This window comes from Daktulosphaira vitifoliae, unplaced genomic scaffold, assembly GCF_025091365.1.
Source record: "Daktulosphaira vitifoliae isolate Bord-2020 unplaced genomic scaffold, ASM2509136v1 Scaffold_3, whole genome shotgun sequence".
Classification (NCBI taxonomy): domain Eukaryota; kingdom Metazoa; phylum Arthropoda; class Insecta; order Hemiptera; family Phylloxeridae; genus Daktulosphaira; species Daktulosphaira vitifoliae.
The window spans coordinates 29659094-29680373 of NW_026099574.1; the positions used below are offsets into that span (position 1 = coordinate 29659094).

Here is a 21280-nt window from a genome sequence, read left to right on the forward strand (position 1 = left end):
GAAAGCTCTGCAAATTTAACGAGGAAACTTTTCATTACTTCATCATCTTTTAATATATCATTTAGGTATAGTTGTTTCATGCTAATCAAATCAGTATTAAAATCTACGGTTTTTTTATTAAGAAAAATTCGTTGACTTGTTTCATAGTTGTGATCCTTAATTAAGCTTGCTATTTTATCAAGTTCTAAATTCCCCATCAATGAAATTAAGGCTTTGTAATAGGTTGATTGGACATTGAAATAATTATACTTATTTTGCTCGTCACATTGATTAGTTTTAGTAAAATAAACTAAATATTCGTGTACAAAAGAATAATAATATAAATTGTTTTTTTGGACATCTGTTTTTGGATCCTGCATTGATAAAATAATGTATTCTGAGTAAAAATATATTACCCAAACAACACCTAAAGGTTTGTTTGGTTCAAACCCGTAAAGAGATTCTAACATAAGAGCAGCTACGCGTCCAAAGGATAACACATCATCTGTGTTTAGTTTATTAAAATCAGACTTACTGGTCTTTTCTAAAAGATTTTTAATTAAATTCAAATAGTGAAGTCCATTATAAACATATGTACACCTAAAATTATTTTTAATCAAACAAATCTTTTTTAATAATGTTTCTTTGGAAAATTCGCTTAATTCTTTCAAAGTATTTTGTTTACCATGATCAACACCAACATTCAATTTCAGCAATCTCCAAAACTCTAAATATGCATTTTGATATCCTTTGTCATAAGAAGTTTTCACTTGATTATTTGACCACAATTGAACAAAAATTAACAATACACTTACTTTAAGCAAATACATTTCAGAAACAACTTATTTAGTTATATGTTTTCAAGCAAATAAATATTTTAAGGTGTAAATTGCTTATACAAAACTAACTTTTCAATGTTTTTTTGTCGAATGAAGTATAATAACATTACACGGCAAAATATTGATTTTGATTATTTTATGCTATTAGAAACAAATTTATTGCAAAATTTTATTTTATTTATTATTTCTTTTATTTTTTTATAATGATTTTGAAAATAATATTTGTGTAATAAGTGGTTTGTTTATAATTATAGAATGGATTTCTAGGTTTTAAATACTCCTAAAATATTCATTACTAAATATTCTCGGAAATTTATGTAAAATAAGCTCAAAATATGATCTAAATATTCATATAAACTAATAAAATATTCTCAAAAAATGTTAAAAAATAATATAAAATAAATGATTTTATAAATTCATCATCATTTAAGATACAAAAAGAACTAAAAACGTATAAACAAGTTTTTCTTTGACACTTAACAAAAAAGTTAAATTTTAGTACTAAAGATTTCGGTTTTCAATCAATTAATCATATAATAATATTTTAGACTATAAATTCAATTGTTCAACATATTTTTTGGATGTTACAACAAGAAAAGATTTTTGAAAGCAATTGGACTTATTAAACATTAGGAATGTGATGTTTTGCCTCCAAATCATTTTATAGTATAGTATATATTATTTATAATATATTATTTTATGACATGATTATATTGCTTCAAACTAAAATCTTTAGTGCTCTTAAATTTTTAAAATTGTATATTTGGATGTGTATCTAAGAAAATTGTATATATATTTAAATTAATTTAGTTTATTTAGACTTTTTACATAATGGGGATTTTATAAAAGTTTTTTTTTTTTAATTTTTTTTTTCAATATATTACTTTATACTTTTTAGTATAAACTATTTAATTACATTACAATTATTCAATAAATATGGTCCACTCTTACAGTGAACCGGATTATAATGCTAAGGTTTATGTGTTGAGTGTGTTAATAAAAGGGTTGGATAAAAGTACTCTGTCGTTAACGTACAATCTTGAAGGTACCTGTATATCATCCATTGTGTTGTTTTCTTTATTTTCATAATCCGGTTGGATATATCCCGTTGTCCAAGGTATTACTTTATTTATATGGAATAATATTATAATACATAATATATATTTTGAATTTTAAAGAATACATTTTAAATTATTATGTAGTCTCGTAAACCTTAAGTACACGCAAAATTGCAGTTCAATCCTAAGTTCAAAGATTTGTAGCATTCGGAAAACAGACAAACAACAGGACATGACAAATTAAATAAAAACTTTTAAAAACCAAAAATATTCATTTTTTTTTAACATTTATTTAAATCAAATTATACAATTTTATATGTATATTTTAGTAGTTCTGTGTAAGTTTTTAGTTAAATCTAAAAGTATATATTTCTCATTATGTGAAAAAAAAACTTTGAATTAAATAGTATAATAGGAAACTTCAATACAATTACTACATACTAAATAAAAACTACTATATATTCAATAAAACCAACATATATGTTTCATCACATAAAGTAGTTTATCATTACAGCACACCTTTTTAATTATAGGTGTACAATTAACTTTAAAAAAAATATAAAATTTAAATTCCATAAATATATAAAGATATTTTTAAAATTTTTTTTAAAAATGAAATTATTTTAAAAATTGAACATTTTTTTCACCAACGAGTTATTAAAAAATAATAATAGAAGACTCATAAAATTTACTGTGATTGAACACATTATATAACTTATTCTCGATTTTCATTAATAAATAAAATTGAGTTCTTTTAGTAATTTTTACTTAAATTAATCACACTAATAAAATTAGGACAAATTACTAAAAGAATACAGTAAAAACAAGCTGAAATAGAAAACAAGAGTAGAACTAAATTCAAATCAATTGTTCATTCGTGGCACCGTCATACGTGATTTTTTTAATGATTATAAATGTATACTGTATTATTTTTTAAGTATAATTTTCTAACAATTTTCTAATATATATTTTTTAAACGTTATCAATTTTATTTCATTCAAGTTAATTAGTTTTTTATCATTGACTTTTTTAAAAATACCAAACTCGTAATTTGTAGTTTTCTTTCGTAATTGACTCGCACAAAAATAATTCTATATATATATATACATTTATCTTGTAGATACAATTATTTAATTTATTTTAACACATTGTCATAGAGTATGAAAAACTCTCAATGACGATATAATTTACTCTCAGTTAGTGATACTAATAAACACAAAAACCAGAATCACATTAATTTCGGCTAGTTCTTTTTTTGCTATTTTTTATCCTATGTTTTACTGCGCTTTATTATGTTGTATTGTAACAGAACTAGATTGATTTACCGCTCAGTAAATTTAATATTGGTCATGGTGAATCAATTACTGCTATAAGTATTGACACCCTGAAATAAGTATTTGTCTGGACAACTCGTTACGCCTTAATTAAATTGTCTCTTCTTTATAACCTAAATATAATAATTATGATGTTGGCGAACTGGGTCATAATCTAATACTGAGTATATACAATACTAACTGATCAATATATATATTTTTTATTGAAAATTTGGGTATTTTAAGTACATAATGTAAATTATTAGAGTTTAGTTCTGTTCTAGATAAAATCGCATAAAATGTAAATTTTTTTATTTTATTCTAAAGACAAGGTTAAAAAAATTCATTCGGATATTTTTCCAATCACATCATAATCATTGGATTTTTTTGAATAGCAAATAGTTGTAAGAAATGACTTAACATTATACATTTTTATTAATTTGATATTATTAGTTTTAAATAAGGAAACTTTTATTATGATTTACCTAATTAACCTAATTTCGGTTTTGTAAGACTAAAAAATAATTGTTCTACAAATATATTAAATCACACACTTGGGTATGATTTTCTGTACACCTTTACTTAATATTATAATATTTTTTGAAGGTTCAGCTCCAAGTGATTATACCAACACTTTAACAGTGACACACACCTTGCCCCTATACTAGTTTAGTATAGTAATAATGCGCCCATAATGAGGTCGCGTCAAGTATACAGGAGGTGTAAAAAACCTGTAAAAATCACAAGATACAGTCGACCTCAAACAGTTGGGATAAAGCATAAAGAGATGATGATAATGAAATTATACACAGAAAAACCGCCATCAATTAATATAAATTATCAAAAGAATTTTTTTTCTAAAAATATAAACTTGAAAAAAAGATTTTTAATTGTTTTCTAGGAGATGGCTGTTTTACCTTAATTAAAAAAAAAAATAAGAATAAAAGTTTTTATTTACTTGGAAATATTTATTGGATAGTTTAACTAAAGCTTTTTAGAAAGAACAGTTTTATAAGATGCATATTCCAATGAAGTCTGTATAGTCTTTTGAAAACTCAATAAATGATTTGATTATTTCAAAATTGATGCCTTCAAGATGTTTGTTCATGTAACTCAAAAACACTTTAAATCCGTATGAAGAAAAAGTCATGTTACTATATTTATGTAATTTTTTCAAATCTATTTGATTTTTTTCGGCTATTTCACTCGACGTTGCTATTGATTTCATTGTATATGGAATATCGAGATTTTTGGGAATAGAAATTTGACATTTATAAAACGATGGAGCAATTTTAAATATAACGTTTAGTACAGTTTTAATATGTTCATCATTTTGAGTGGACGTAATTACCACATTTGTCAATGCCAATTTTAATAAATCTTTTATACGACTCAAATGTTCGTCATTCTGTAAATTTGTTTTAGAAAAAAATTGGTCTAAATATTGTAACATTTTATTATAATAGGAGTGCGTTTTAATAGCTACTCCAATTCGATTCCATTTAATAAGCAATGTTTTTTTAATGTGATTTGAATATGTCAATTTTTTGTTAATGTACACTAAATGTTTCCAACATAATTGGAGTATTATAATTTTTAACATTACAATGAATTTTGTTTGTATTTTTCCAAGGTGTGTGACTTTTTTATTAAAATCAATGTTTTGTTTTGCTTTTTCATAGTCTTCTCTCATTTTGCTTAAAACTGTATTCCAATTGTTAAGTTCTGCGAAACTTTTAAGAAAAATTTCCATAATTTCATCATTTTCTATTACTCTGTTTAAATATAAATTTACCATGCTGAACAAGTGATAATCAAAGCTATATTTTGTTTTATTCCAGATTATCCGATCTTTTGTTTGAGATTTATGATTTCTAATTAATTTTATAATACTTTCATTACTACTTTGATTTACTTTGATATTTAATAAGTCTTTGTAATATGCTGTTTGGTCATTCATGTCATTGTATATATTAGTCTTATCACAAGCATTTTTATCGATAAGATTTAGTAAATAATCTTCCGTAGACTGTAAGTATGGCATTATGTTTTCTTGTATACTTGTATCAATCTCTTTCATTGATAAATTAATAAACTCGGAAAAAAAATATATAATCCATGCTTCACCAATAAATTTGTATGATTCATAACCAACTAAGGATTCTATCATCAGAACAGATTCTTGTACAAACGAAAGTTCGTTTTTTCTATTAAGTTTATTGTAATCGGACTTACTAAAATTTTCGAAAAAGCTTCGAATTAAATGCACAAAATGATGCCCGTTAAAAAAATAACAGCATTTAAATGAATTTCTAATCAATGCTAACTTTACTATAAGTGTTTCTTTAGAAAAACTTTTCCACGTACTAATAGTTAATGTCCTTCCGTAATCAACACCAACATCCAACTGCGCGAGAAAATAATACTTCCAAAAAACATCATTATAACTTTCATTTCCTATAGTTTTGAAAAATACAGTCTCTACTTGATATATCGACCATAATTGAATAATTATCAACAATAAAGATAACTTGAGCAAGTACATTTTTGTTGTAAGCTATTAAAACAAATTTTACAAGAGTTTTTTTAAAAAATTATTAGTTTTTAAAGTTAAATATACTTTTGAAAACTTTGAATAAATATTAAGCCTTTTAATTGTCATGACTTATTAATTATTATATGTCAAAGATAACACGAAATAAAAAGAATAACGTATTTCTATTATTCTCTTATATTATATACATATAAGTATTTAGTATATTTATCTTCATTGAATTAAAATTTAAACTGTCTAAAATATGATTTATAATCTAATACTTAATCTATTACCTAAATTAAATTTAAAAATAAATTGATTGGTAAATATATCATTTTTAGTCAATTTAGATGTTCTTAAATAAGTATTCTCGTTATGGTTGATATAATTATCATTTCAATATTTTAATTAAATACAAATTTGAAACATTCTATAATGTTTTAGCGATATTTTATAGACAGAAAAAGAATTAATTTATGATAAATGAATCACCTATATATTTATATTCTTGTAATTAATGTTATAGAATAAAATTCGATTTCTAGCTGAATTAAAAAAAAAATAGATTCACCAATAAAATAATTAATAGTTGAATTAATATAATATTAAATAGTAGCTATTTGATTGGGTAAAAAAAAATTGTTTTTAGTTTAAATGTGAGCTGATGCTATAGACGTATGCCTTTATTAATGTTCTTTTTTTATTGAGTGCAGTAATACTGATATTCATGTTAGTAATGGTATGACTACCATGTCCTTAAAATAAAAATTACTGTCGCAGACTAACAAACAGAAAAACATTTTAAATATGTATAAAATATTTCCAAATATACATCGTAACAGTTCATTTCAAATATTAAATTTCGATTTAAAAATTATTTATTCAACTTTTCAGGAATATATTCAATATACTTAAAATGAATAATAATAAACCTAATAACAATAGTTATCTTTACAATGAATTGTAAATGTGTTTAAGTTAAATCTAAAAACTACAATTCATTGAAAAGCACATAAATACTATATAAGACTACATTTGTAATAGATTCAATATAACATCGAAAAATTATTGTTAGAGCCAAGTAAACAATTGAGTCGCAGAATGAATATTTAATTTTTTATTCACCTTGGTCTTAGTATATTCTTGAGAAAATTTCATGGTAGCTTTTAATATGTAAAATACATAAAAGTAGGACAGAAAGATGAAATCACTTATAACTATGATTAAATGGTATGATAATAATATGTTAAAGAGTAGTTTTGTTTTTATAATAATAAATTAAAAAGTGAAGTTCTCTAAACGTACATCATTTCCATGGGCAATTTAATTAAAAAAGCCAATTCAAATTTTATAAATGCATGCACTATATTTATTAAATTTACTTTGTAATTAAAGAAAATACGTTGGAAAATTCAAATGTAACATATAATATTATTTTGTAGAAATAGAATCATAATCATAATAACGTTTTTTGTTAAAACTTAAAAATACATAATGTAAATAGAATAAAAGGTGTTAATACAGACGTCATTCGTGTATAACAGGAGTTATTATTTGTTTATTAAATTTGAATGTTAATAAAGGTCGTTATAGCAGAATGATTTGAAAAAAAAATGGACAAGTCTAAAAAGTAACTTGTGACTTTTTAAATTGTACTGAGAATAATGTATGTATATTACTAAAAATGTTATAAAATAATAATTTATTTTATTATATATTTATAATATTATTAAATAATTTATTAAGGAAACACTAACATTATATAGAAAATAGCGATTTTATAAATTTATGGTAAATTATTAGTAAAAGCAATGATTAGTCTTTGAACACAATACTAGTTTATTATCGCGGATTACAAACATAATCGATATACAGAGTGGCCCAGCACTCACTTAAATAACTTTTGATCCAGTTAATATTTTTAGCTGATTTTTTCTTTAAATAATAGTTATACGTTATGTATATAATTCTATCTTAATAATTTATTATTTTATATTTTATTAAAAATATAAATTATTTTTAAATTTTAAATAAAAATTAAAAAAAAAAATTAAGATAGCTATTTTATTGAGTAGATTTTAAGAAAAATTTTGGTAAAAAAATATCTTATTAATATTCAGTAGTAAATATTCTGTAGCATTTTAAAGTTTGTGAAAATTTGAATTTTCAGATATTATTTGCGGTATTAAACATTAAAATACATGTTGTGAAAAGGACAGGAGAAAATACTATCTATTCATGATGACTATAATTTGGAGGTGTAACTTTTTCCATAAAAATTAATTGATTACACATTTGAATGAGAGTGATTTATCTCTTTAAAGATAAAACTACTTATTAAGTAATAGGTATTGTTCGTGTTTTTATTTGAATTAAAGCCGGTCATTAGAATGTTTACAATTTTCATGGAAAAATCTATACTCATATTATATTTAGTGTGAAAAGATTGTGTTTACTTCTGTCCTTTTTTGTAAAACATAGCCATTTGATACCGTAGAATAAATACAGAAACATTCGAATTTTCACAAAATTTAAAATGTTACAGAAAATTAACTACAAAACATTAATGAGAAATTTTTTCAACAAATTGTTCTAAAAAATTACTCTTATGAATTTTTTTTAAACATATCTCGTACATTTTTAAAATAATAATTTTTTTATTTAATTATAAAAATGATATTTATTACATTATTATTATAGCCATAAGTATATTAAATATTACAAAAAAATTAGCAAAAAATTTTAACTGGATCATAATTTATTTAAGTTGTCAGTAAGTGCTGGGCCACTCTGTATATTATCCATGAAATGACAACTTCAGTGCGCGATTCACTATATTATCAAAATAATACCTTGTTAAGAGAACTATAATGAAAAGAGAAATCAATGAGAATGTATTATCCAAAGTTATAATGACAATTCTAAATCAAATTAACATATATTTATTAAATATTCGAGTAAAAGATAATATAGATAGATGGTCTTAGTTCGGCAATATAACTCAGTAATAAGCCATGCAAAACAGGCATAGATTTGGACGCATTATTAGCTACACAATGGTATACGAGTTAATTAGTAATTTATATAAAAAACGAGGCGTTAAAGGATTTTCAAATGTTATGGTCGTTATTCAATATAAATTAAATTTAGGCATTATTATAGTAATAAGTATTATCATAATAAAGTATATCCTGTAAACAAATTCAATATGTTCACATAGAGTCTCACACTAAAGCTGAATTCTTACCATTAATATGAGTAGAACAAGTGATAGCTAATATCAGTATAAATAAGGAAACGACTGGTAGGTTCATCCTCGAGAACCTCATCTGAAAAATAAAACAAAATAATTAGTAATGAAACTTAAATTTAATTATTTTAAAACAATGTATAAAATCTTATCAATCTTTTACTTTATCTTTTTTTTTAAATTATTAATAGATTGGTACTTTTAAAAAATTCATGTTTTTATCATACAAGAAATATATTTTTTTTAATCATCCAATTACTTAGCTACAAAAAAAATTTAACAATGCCTAATTTTAGTAATTAATTACAGTAATGAGTGTCTTTGTTAAGTATTGTTATTAAATAAGGTATGTAAGTAGTCATCATGGTAGTTAAGGTCCATTCAGAGAAAGTAAGATATAGAAATATTACAAGATGTTGTTTTTCTAACGACTCATTTCGTTCCGAAAAACCCCCAAATGTTTCAATGCATATAAACTTGTGTTATAATAACCCATTGACATGCGTAACGGCGCCTAGTCTTTTTGATAATATAAGATGGGGAAAGGGCATGTGAAAAGTGAAATTCAAATGAAAATTTTATTGAAAATTATTTTTTATACTAGCCATTGAATTCTTTTTGGGGGAAAAAATCCTAATTATCTAACATTTCTAATTAACTCGTGCATTTAAATATATTGACGGCATGTCATTATATTTGTTAACCTATTCATATGGTTACACTGCTCATATACAGTAGCAAAAGTACCAAGGCGTTTAAGTGTTTAAATGTTCACACATTTATATATAATTAAAACTGCATAATGAAGCATTTACTGAACGTTTATGTGTTACATTTTATATTTTTTAATAATTAATGTTTAAATTATTTAATTTAAAATTTAATACTGATATTGTTTAAAAGTTATATATGAAAATGTTAAGTTGACTTTTTGAGGATAAATACAAAGAACGATTGCAAAACATGCTAATAAAAAATAAATGAGGTTTATAAAAATGAAAAATAAAAACCAGTTTTATTTTAAACTTCTAAATTTAATACAGTTTGTTAGTTATAAGGTTGGTTATTAGTGGTCAACTATCCGGTATTTTTTTATATTATGAGATATTTTATTGTTTTATAAACTTGTGTAACATAACAAATTTTAACGGTTAATTATTTTGGTAAACATTTTAAAAACAAGTTTTTATTTTATTTTACAAATATTGTTCAAAATTTTGGTCTATTTCATTCCAACATTTTTAGTAAGAAATACATTTAAAATATTTTAAGTATAAGTACGACAATAAAATACACAAATTAAACTATTTTTCTAATTCGATATTTTCCCTTTTTTTATAGTCATATGTAAATTATTCGTTAAAATAACCACATCTTAATATTAAGTTTCTTTTAATTTAAAAATCATTGAAGAAAAAAATAATAGAAAATATCTGTTATAATTATTATAATTAATAATTAACTAATAATTATTAGTCGTGAGCTGCATGGATCTTTGTGGTAATTGTAGCAAACAAAAGTACTTAAGAAGAAATTGGTCGTCATATTTCTTGGATCATATAAAAACTGTTATTTTGTTTATCTAACATTATAGTCATAATGCATACATATATGTGTGTGTTTTTCACTTTTATTTTATTTCAGGATTATAAAAAAATATCCATAAATATTTTCGAATTAAATATAACATTAGTTAGATTTAATATCTTATTAAATGATCAATAAACAAATATCATATATATATATATATAAATAATAGTTTTGTTTAATTAAGTGTTTAATGAAGCATGCATTTCATATTAATAAGATTTAAAAATGTACTCGCATAATAAAAATCAATTACATTGGAAATAGAGATGAAATGATACTATAATATAGTCTCGTTAAATTAAATAACAACGGTCAAGGAAATGTTCTTAGTTCTTTTTAATTGAAACTCATGTAATATCCGTCATAAGTCTTACATATATTTACTAATTGCATTATGTTTGAGTTATATAAAAAATTTCAATGATTTGTTGTACCGCATATTAGTTTGATTGATTCAAAAGTAAAAAATACAATTTTATGGTACAATTATCTATTGAATATTGACAAACAGAAAAATTGCATTTATCGTTAAAAAGAAGCAATTCATGTAATACTATTATGCATAATAGTGACATTGTTCAATAATCTTTTACACAAATAGTTGTTCAACATTCAAAATATTCTTTAGTTACAGTTTTTACTTTACAGAATATTATAACAATAATTTCAACTGAAAACTATTGATAAATAAATAACAAATACAATTAATAAAACATTACTTTTCGGTCAGTGATTACATAAATTTTAATAACAGTAACCAGAATAATTAATTTAGTATTGAATCGCATTGAAAAACTTGGGTTATGTCTTTAAAAAATAAAATCAATTTATTTGAAAAGAATATTTTTGTATCTCAATAGAAATGATAATACACGTAAAAACAATTATTCGTGGTTTTTATTATTTAAAAATTAGTTTTAACCTATATTTCCTGCAATTATACGTATCTCAAAATTTGACACAATGACATTTTTTTCAATACTGATAAAAAATGATACATTTTTTTTCTATTTAAATTTTTGTGAGACTCATAGTTTTATTATACAATGAAAGATTATTTTAATAGACCTTTTATATGACAAATACCTCTATTAAACGGAAATATTCTAAGGTCAGGTTTTTTACAAGTTAAAATTAACCTCCATTGAACAAAAACCTCTCAATTAAAAAAAATTTGGTTCGCGACATGTCCGTTGATAAGAGATTTCACTGTAGTTATAAAAATAAAATCACCCCTTGTGTTAAAACGCATGTAATTCAAAACTATTGTTTAATCATTCTGAAAACTTAAAAAAACTGAGATAAACAATTGCAGTATAAATGATGATATGTTACAAGTAAGTATTATTTATTAAAGTATCTAATGTGAAATTCTTTGTTTTAGATTAATGAAAATTATATACACATTATTTACAGATAAAGGAAGATATTTCAATTTAAAAATATTGTACAACTTTTTTATAGTAAGAAATGTCCAATTTTTCATGCTGCAATTTAAAGTCATTTTAAGTCTAGTACAGTTTGTAATCTTACTAGCTACGGACAATTTTAATTTTAGTGATTATTTTATTTTCTTGAGATAATTAAATATTAATGTGAATACAAGTGAGTTTACTGTTTTATCTAGAAATATTTAATTCAATATTTCCGAAACTGCTTACTTATTTAAACATTTTTTTGAAAAATAAATGAAAATGTTATCTTTAGTGTATTATTGACGTAATATTTCTTGCAACTCATAAATTATTAGTATTATGGAAAACCAAATTTTGTGTATTGACTTTTTTTTTTGTACACTTATGTACACCACATATAAAAAATATAAAGAAAGAGGAAATAAATTTATCACGCTAAATTATAGTTAAAACAGAACCACAGTCAATTCACAATAGCTCTTTTATCGTCTATCGATATCCGGAGAAATTCCGTACAATATCTTATAATCTTAAAACTATCTATAAACGTCGATGTCATCTTGTTAAATGTTAATAATTGGGCTTCTTTTTATGTCCAATCTGTTGAATAATAGAATAGATTAGTAGTAAACGATGATAATGTAATACTTTTACTAGAATTAAAAACAAAATTGTTGACATTCCCGGAAAATGGTAGAACCGTGACCAGTGCTGTTATTTTTTATTCATGTTCTTCAAACTTCAAATTTGCGTAAAGTATTTTTGAGTAGTACAACCCACGAGCTATACAGCAAAGGTGGTATAATCTTTGATATTCGGAATGATTAAATACACATAAGTTTCAAGTTTTTATTTTATTTTGTAATACTATTGTGTACTTAAGAATTCAGGTCATTTCATCAGCAACGCACGAAATATCAAGTTCAAAGCCGAAAATTCATACGGCGACTCGCTCCGTTTCTTTGATGTAATTTAAATCGTTTATGGCAATCAAGAGATTAATATACAAAATACAATCTTGCTCCGGTGTGTAAACACGTTGGGACACAAAAATAAACTTATCTCGCAGAAAATTATTTTAATAAAATTAGAAAACTCTAAGTTAATACATAATATATTTATATATTGGATGAATACGAACTAATGATGAGTAAAATAAAATAACCATTTACTTTTTCTTTATTCAATTCAATGGTGCAGTATGTTAATAAAAAAGATGCGCATCGCTGTTGTCAACTGGGTCACTTGGATAATGTAGTGGTGTACTTGATGTTGTCGCTATACTGTCCTGTACACATACCCGTTTAGTAAAATATCTACTGTTGCAGTCCTTAAGATCTCTGTCCTGCAATATTCAAGATCGCTTTCTCTCATGCAAGTATTTTATTTTTTGGGTAAATAACCAATAGCTCCGGGAATCATCTGATACTACAGCTCTTATGTTTTCCGTAAAGCATACATTTATTCTACAAACGATGTAAAATCAAAATATTCATTGAATTCACTTTCAGAATGCGTCACGCCAGTCAGAAAAACAGCATCCGCATTATAGCGTATGTGATTATCGTTGATGGTCAGTCAACATACAATGCTACTAAATTATCTGCTATCTACTTAATACAGTAATACTTTTTATGTGAAGATCATTGACTATAACTATGAAGAGCTGATTCAAATTACTTGACTAGGCTTAATTTGAAAAACTACGTAGTGTAGAGATGACAATTCAAAAATATCTTTTTGATGGTCTTAATGCTTATACTAAATTACCATAAAACACTATTGTATTGAAAATAAAACTTTCTTATTATATATTATAATTCTTAATAATTAATTTCTCTTATTATAAGTTTATTATTTGTCACACAATATAATTAGTTATTTTATAATTTACGAATATTTCACTTTTAAATTATATTATTTTCTACTTATTACAAGTTGCCAAACAGGTTGTTCCTAGACTAAGGAGTTTTTTTTTTGTTGAATTATGCGCAATTTTATCCATATTTGTCTTATTCATTTCATTTTTGTCTTCACTCAAATAAAATATACTGTATTAAAAATAATTTAATATTATTTTGAAAAAAAAATAATATCGTAATTATAAATATTACTTTGTTGCATCAATTTTCATACATTACTATAGTAATGAATTTTGTGTTTGTATGATATAACTTAAAACTTATATATTAATTAGATATTAAATGATAATTAATGGAATAAATATAATGCATTATTTTGTATAAAACCATCTGAGAAAACTTTTGTCGTGTGACAAGCGAGACATTTGTTTACCATTAAAAATATCATAAAAAAAATGTTTATAGTAATAATTGTTTTATTGAACTTATATCAAATGTTTTTACTTACAAACGAATATTTTTAGAAGTACGATAAATTCAATTTACTACAAAGGTGTGGGTACAAAGGGGGTAAAATTAATTACTATTGATATATATGTTTTTAATATACACCTCAATGTTAGATACAAATTATGTAATTTAGCATAAATATAGGTGTAACAAGAAAATATTTCTGGGGTGTTTAAAAGAATTGTGACTTAGAAAATTGTGGGGGGCTACGACCCTCACGTTTCCATATTAGTATCGATAAAATGGGTATGTTCAATAAATACAAAAATTACAAACATTATACAATGTAATGTCATGATTATCGTTATCTGCACACGTATATAAATACATTTAAGACGTCTATAATTTTACAGCAAATACAACTACTTTGTGTGAAATATTCTAAAGTTATAAATTCAAAAATAATAAAATAAAAATATTTACAACATTAATTTGTACGACCAAAGAAAGAATGCGTTCTAATTTTTTGGAAGGTGCTAATGTTGAGTTTACGGATGCTCAAATTTCTCTAGATGCACTTATGGAAATAAATAATCGAAAATTACTACACAAATATAAAATTTTGATCAAAAACCAAGTTTTTCCTAATATTGTATATGTTAAAAATTTCCAGTACATGTATGTGAATATTCGGATATTTTTTTTTAAAGATAGATTTTTAAAAACTCAATGTAGTGAAAAATTATTAAAATGATGATTAACTATGATTAAAATAGTACTAATGGCAAATTGTTAAACATTTAATAAACGGAATATTCATTATTTATCTATAAAATTAAATGAACTTACATGAAAACAATAATTGTTATACAGAATATTTTATTATTAATTATTTAATAACAACAATAAATACAATGGAATATTATTCAGAATTGGTTCCTACCTGTCAAAAAAGAAGTGATAAGATAAAAGTTAAAAAATTATTATTTGTGTATTCATAAATAGTTCAAATTATAGACTTTTAAAAAAACCTGTAAGATACAGTTAACATTTATTATTCCAACAGTGAGGTCCCGCAGAGACTTAAATGAGGCTAGTACGAAATGCAATTATCCATTATAATAGAACAAAAATATATTAGATGGTAAAAATTACTTTTGACTCTAATTAAATCTAAGTAAGTGACAAGTAATAAATTGAAACTTCAATACTGTAGTCACCATTAAAACTATTTATTTCACCTACTAAGCCTAGTAATAAAATTATTTTCGAGTAGCATTCAATATTTTATCATTATTTTAAGTTGTTGTATTTGTTGTCTGCTTAATAAACATAATTATTCAAATATTAGTTGACTAAGGACTACTTATTTAAGGGTACTGAACTATTTGGATTAAGTTGTTTGAAAAAATTGTATAATAACGGTTTTATAGATTACCATTAGAAAATATTAACTCTTCCAGAACATTTAGAACGTTTCGCACTATAGATTTCTTGCATTTCTAATCTACAATTAAAAAGTGAGTAAACGTAAACACTGAAAAAAGTTTGAAGTAAACACCAATAAATCTGTAACCTTTTGATAATCGTAGAGCATAAAAACTTTTATAGAATAACTAATTTTTATAATTATATCAAAATAATTTGTAATATAAATTATTGATCTTAAATAATTTACAAGTTAAATAATATTTTGGTACTACTTAAATAATTAATCACTACTAAATATATATAATATAGTAATTACAAATAATTACTTATCATAAACTATAATTATTATCATCTTAGTTATAAGTCTTAGATTTTTAGACTAGACATTAGATTTAATATGTTTTAATAGTTGAAGATAATATGTATTTTTATTTTTGTAAGAAAAGTTTTAAACTGTAATAGTTTGTTTAATTAAAAAAATTATTATTTGACTTATTTCACAAAAGAAAAATTTATATGGTATCAAATTATTTAACATTTTAAGACTATGTTGGTACATATAATTCAAGATTCAAGTAATTAAACTCATTTATGCTTTTAACCATTATCAGTTTTAAACTTCTCGACTCAACATATCAATATTTTGTGAATGTTTTGAATTCATGAATTAAAAATTGAATGAACGTTTATTTAAAGTATCTATGCGTCGATATAAAATGTTCGTGAAAAAAGGTGTTTTATAAAATGTAACTTTAAAATGCTGCATTTATCAAAAATTAATATTTTACTATGTAATTTCTGTTTGAATAATAATTATTTAATAACAAATTTTATAAATAATAAAAAAATGCCTTTTTTTTATTTTTAAATGTAATATTTTTTAATGTTTTATTAAAAAAAAAGTTGTACTTACAAACTACTATGATATGTATAAAGTTAAATTCCTTATTTTCTAAATAGGGCAAAAATAAAACAAAACTCGGTTATAATTTTTAAGAAAAAAACGGCAAAATTTACACACGCACATGTCACATGTTTACGGAAATCATTTATGTTTACCGCGCGTCGTTCGGTGGTCGTCGGCAGTGGACTGCTAGTCTGCCGGTATGTCTTTCGAGGCTGATAGTTCAGCAACAGTTACGTTTACTTTAGAAGGGAACACTGGAAAAGTAATCGGAGGTGGCAGCCATCTGAAGATACGTCGACGGGTATCTTGTTTGATCTTCTTCGATGCCGTTTTAAGACTAATCAATTATCGCTGGTAATTCTAAACAATAGACTGTGATATACTTGGGACGTCGTTATGTCTTAACAAATAACTTCATTACTAAAAATATATCATCCGGAACGTCATTCTTTCGCGGTGTTTACATTATCTGAAGATTGTTTTGGCGGATTACAGTGTTTCCTGAATAAATTATCATCCGTATAATATAATGTCACGTTATAAAACCGTTCTTTTTTTGGTGAAATTAAACGTCATTTTCCAGAAAGACCAAGAAATCGTTTAGGACATAGAATTTAGTAGACACGTCATGTTAAATTTTTAGACCATACAATCGTATTCTAATATTGTTTTAGACACGACAGTTAAACATTAAGAGTATTTAAAACATTTACAGTTTATCTAAGCAGTTCTAAAATTATATGAGTTTACTAGAAATTTAAATTATTCCTTCGGCACTTATAAACATCAATAATAAAATTAAAATACGGTGAAAAATTATTATTCGACAGTTGAGTTGTATTTAAATATAACCTGAAGCTAAACGCTATTTCAGTAATTGGTTTAAACAAAAACAATCCTTAAGATACTTTCTTTAGTTGAGTAATCATAGGTGTGAAAATTATAATTGAAAGAGTTTCGCATGTTAAAAAATTATAATGTACCGTTTGATATATAATTACTTAAAATAAATGTCAATTCCCAAACTCAATCTGATTTCTTTTACGTTGAGAGTTTAATCAGTATTATGTGTGAAGAAATTTTTTCTAAGTAAATATATTTAGTTTAGTTAATTAAACTAAATACTATATCTACTGTATCAATTTAGTTTTACATACATAAACTTCTAAAATTGTTGCTAATTTTCATTTATTTATTAATTTAATTATAAAGTTTCACGGATATAATTCACGTTGAATATTAGTCGATAAAAGGGAATAAAAGAGAAAAACTCGGTTTTCCTTTTATAGGCTACAGCTATACAGCTGATCAATTAAATAATATTGCTGTTAGGAATAATGATAACTAATGATTAAAATCACAAAAAAATCAATAATTTCTGAACAAGTAGGTGCTCGTGTTTATACAATTAAACTCATTCATTTTAATATAAATAAAAAACTTTAATATAATTTAAAAAATCCTTATTTTTTTATTATTAAATGTTATTTATTTATTCAAATTGATAGTAAAATATTGCACTGATATATTTTCATAGAACATACTTTCTAAATCTGTATGTGTGTTTTGAAAATATTTAATTGAAATATTAAATTAGTATGATTATTCATTAAATGATAAAATTGTCAAAACATATTCTTTAAAATTTTTTTTATAAATTATTGAACTTTTTAACTATTGAAGGTTATGGATGGAAATAAACGAATAATATTTTAATTACGATATCCGTGTAATGAAATGTTTAAATTACATTAATAAACAGATAATTTCAATTTCAAGTATAGTATCTTTTAAACATATTGATATTCAGATATAGACTTTCCAAAAATCAAATTATTAAATCGATATAATGCACACACTTTTAATCGTTAACAAACACTGTTTTAGCAAGTACCTATAAGCACAATTAGCGTGAGCGTATTTTTACATATCCCATTTGAAAAATTAAAATTCTTCATACTGTAGTAAGATTGGTGAACAGTTATCCAACTGGTTTTTGACCGTTGACCATACTGCTTGAAGGTAAAGAAGACTCGAAAGATTAGCTATGTGGTCCATGTTTTATCGTGTAATTATTACATTTCATTATATTTCAGAAAAATTGCCGATAGCATAATTTATAGTAATCAAAAGAAAGTCCTATGGAAATTTATACATTTATAAAAACAGATGCCTTGTATAGTTTTCTAAATTCATTTGAATAAATTGTGTAAATAAAAAAAATAACGTTATCTTTATTCCGTACTAGGTCGCTAGAAAGTTCAGTGAAAAAATTGGCGCCGATCAGTAGTATAGCTTTTAGTACATTTCATTTCATTTCATTTCATAGACTATACTAACTTTAAATTATCCAGTTATTCTCTGTAATAACACGAATGAATTAAAATCATATATCAAGTTCTTACTTTGAGTGAAAACTAAATTTTACAGTAGCTAATAAGATATAAAGTGACACAAAATGAATAACAAATATTTCAATTTTGTTTACATGTAAATACATTATGATTTTCGTAGTATTGAAATTACAAAAATCATAACTTTCTAGCACATACATTACTTTTTCACTAATGACTAAAAACTACATTTTCTGAGCAAAACATGAATGATAAATTATCGTAAAAATTATTATTTCATAGCCAATGGATAAGAGTTATTTTTAAAACAGAATAGTTTTACTTAATGAGTGTATATTTGACCTTTTCATCTTACAATGACTTAATAAATATATTATAGCGACGTTAATGAATAATTCTACAGCACAACTATTTTTTACTAAAAAATAAGAACTAAAACTCGGATTTAAATATTAAGAAACTTTAAAAAAAAAATTGTAAATAATAAAATGGCTGTTGTCATGATTCAAAATATTTATTGGTTTTTATCAAACTTTATGAGGTGAATATTTTGTTAATGAGTAAGTATTTTCCTTAAAAAAATCAATTGATAGTAATTCTAATTAAATAAATACGAAGTAAGATTATTGAAAATTCTAAAACTTTTGACATTTTCATTTATTTTAATCTAAAGAACTAAAGAATATATTAAAGAACTGTAAAAAATGTTGAAGAAAGCATTGTATCGTATTTTAATTTAACTTCTCTCTCGTAAAATGATTTACAATATAATAAATGAATTAATTTGTAGGCAAATATTATTGTTACAGTTGGAGCCAGATTTATGTGAAATTATAAATTTTATTGAGTTATTCCGAAAACTTCATATTCAGTACAAACTTTTTGATTAATTCTCAAGAAAACGTAGTAATATTTTTTTATTAATATCATTATTATTTTTTATCTAGAATTTGCATATATTATGTATTTCAATAAAAGGTATTTATTGCTGTAGAATTATTAATTATCGTCGTTATAGTATAAATATTGAGTCACCGTAAGATGGAGATGTTAAATACACTCATTAGACACAAATATCCTGTTTTAAAAATAACTTACATCCATTTAAAAACTATTTTTCAGTTATGTATAATATGTAAAGACAACCGCCACCTTCTATAGCATGTTTAGTTCGGGAAATAAAAGGATATAAAACTGATCATATCATAAAAACTAAAAAATTACTAAAAATTTCACGAATTTTAATCCTAATTTTTTAATACAATAACGAAGAAAAAAATGTGTTTGTAAGAATTAACATTAGAATTTAAAATTATAATTATTTTACAAGTATGAACGTAATACTGAATGTAATGAACGTAACAAAGTTTTTGTATTTCTGATGTTTAGAATTTTATATTATTTTTTAATTAAATAAATATTCTTATATTTCCAGATTCAACATTTTAAAAACTTGTGATTTAATAATAAATTGTTACTTACAATTATGTGAAATTCATTAGGTACTTCATGTAGAAATTGAATTAGATTGATTCAAGTTTAAACTTTTGTTAGTGCTAGCTTAACATTTCTTGATTTGTTCAAAAGTTGTGATGATGTTTTATTTGTACAATATACAAATAATATGAAATACCATTGTAAACAGGTAGTAAACAATCAGTGCAAATACAAACAACATAATTATTGTAATTTAATTTAAACACAAGGTAACTAGTTTCTTAATTTCTATTTAAAATCTAATTATGTTAAAAAAACTTGTTACATATTAAATCAATGATTTCTCGTTACGTTTTAAATAGAAAATTATCTAAGCATAGTTCAGCATATAGTTGAGCAGAAGAACAAAAAGGAAAATTTTTCTCTGTAATTTTGCTTTTTATTTATATATTAGTTTAAAACCAGATAAAAATAAGTAAAATTAAAAAAAAAACCCCGATGATTTAATTATATTATTATCATATAAAAATAGAAATATTTCACATAATTATCAAAATAATAAAACCCATCCCTCTGTATTATAAAAAAAAAATGTATTGTATTCATTTTAAAAGTTCGGTTTTTAATTTAAGTTATTTTCCAGTTCGAAAATATCCTAATAGAAATTATCTTTTTAATACCTGAGTGAATATTTTGTATTATACATTTTAATATTGTAGATAATTTTTTCTTTATTAATGTATTTCATTCGCCAAATCTTTTAAATTTTTAAATAGTTAATAAGAGTCGATTAATCATTTTTTTTTTTTAAATTTTAACTAATACTACTAATAATTCGTAAAAGCAAATATTATTTCGA

The 21280-nt window shown here is 23.4% G+C and overlaps 2 protein-coding genes across 3 annotated transcripts in view; both read right to left on the reverse strand.

Annotated features, from left to right (window-relative positions):
• LOC126900545 (cadherin-89D) overlaps positions 1-16883 on the reverse strand; it is a 30366-nt gene extending 13483 nt beyond the window's left edge. Inside the window, exons 1-2 of one of the 2 annotated variants that reach the window (XM_050676346.1) lie at positions 16637-16879; positions 8973-9054 (exon numbers count right to left, since the gene is read on the reverse strand). In XM_050676346.1, coding sequence (XP_050532303.1) covers positions 8973-9054 — 82 coding nt within the window. In that variant the 5' untranslated portion in view covers positions 16637-16879. Of the gene's footprint in view, positions 1-8972; positions 9055-16636 lie in introns of both variants that reach the window. The other variant, XM_050676347.1, reaches the window with a different exon arrangement.
• Positions 3901-7025, reverse strand: LOC126900546 (uncharacterized). Its single transcript, XM_050676348.1, has 3 exons — positions 6851-7025; positions 4148-5746; positions 3901-3920 (listed from the first exon to the last, which is right to left on the reverse strand). Exons 1-2 carry the CDS (start codon positions 6881-6883, stop codon positions 4199-4201), a joined length of 1581 nt encoding a protein of 526 aa, XP_050532305.1. The 5' UTR covers positions 6884-7025; the 3' UTR covers positions 3901-3920; positions 4148-4198.
• Positions 16884-21280: the final 4397 nt, after the last annotated feature.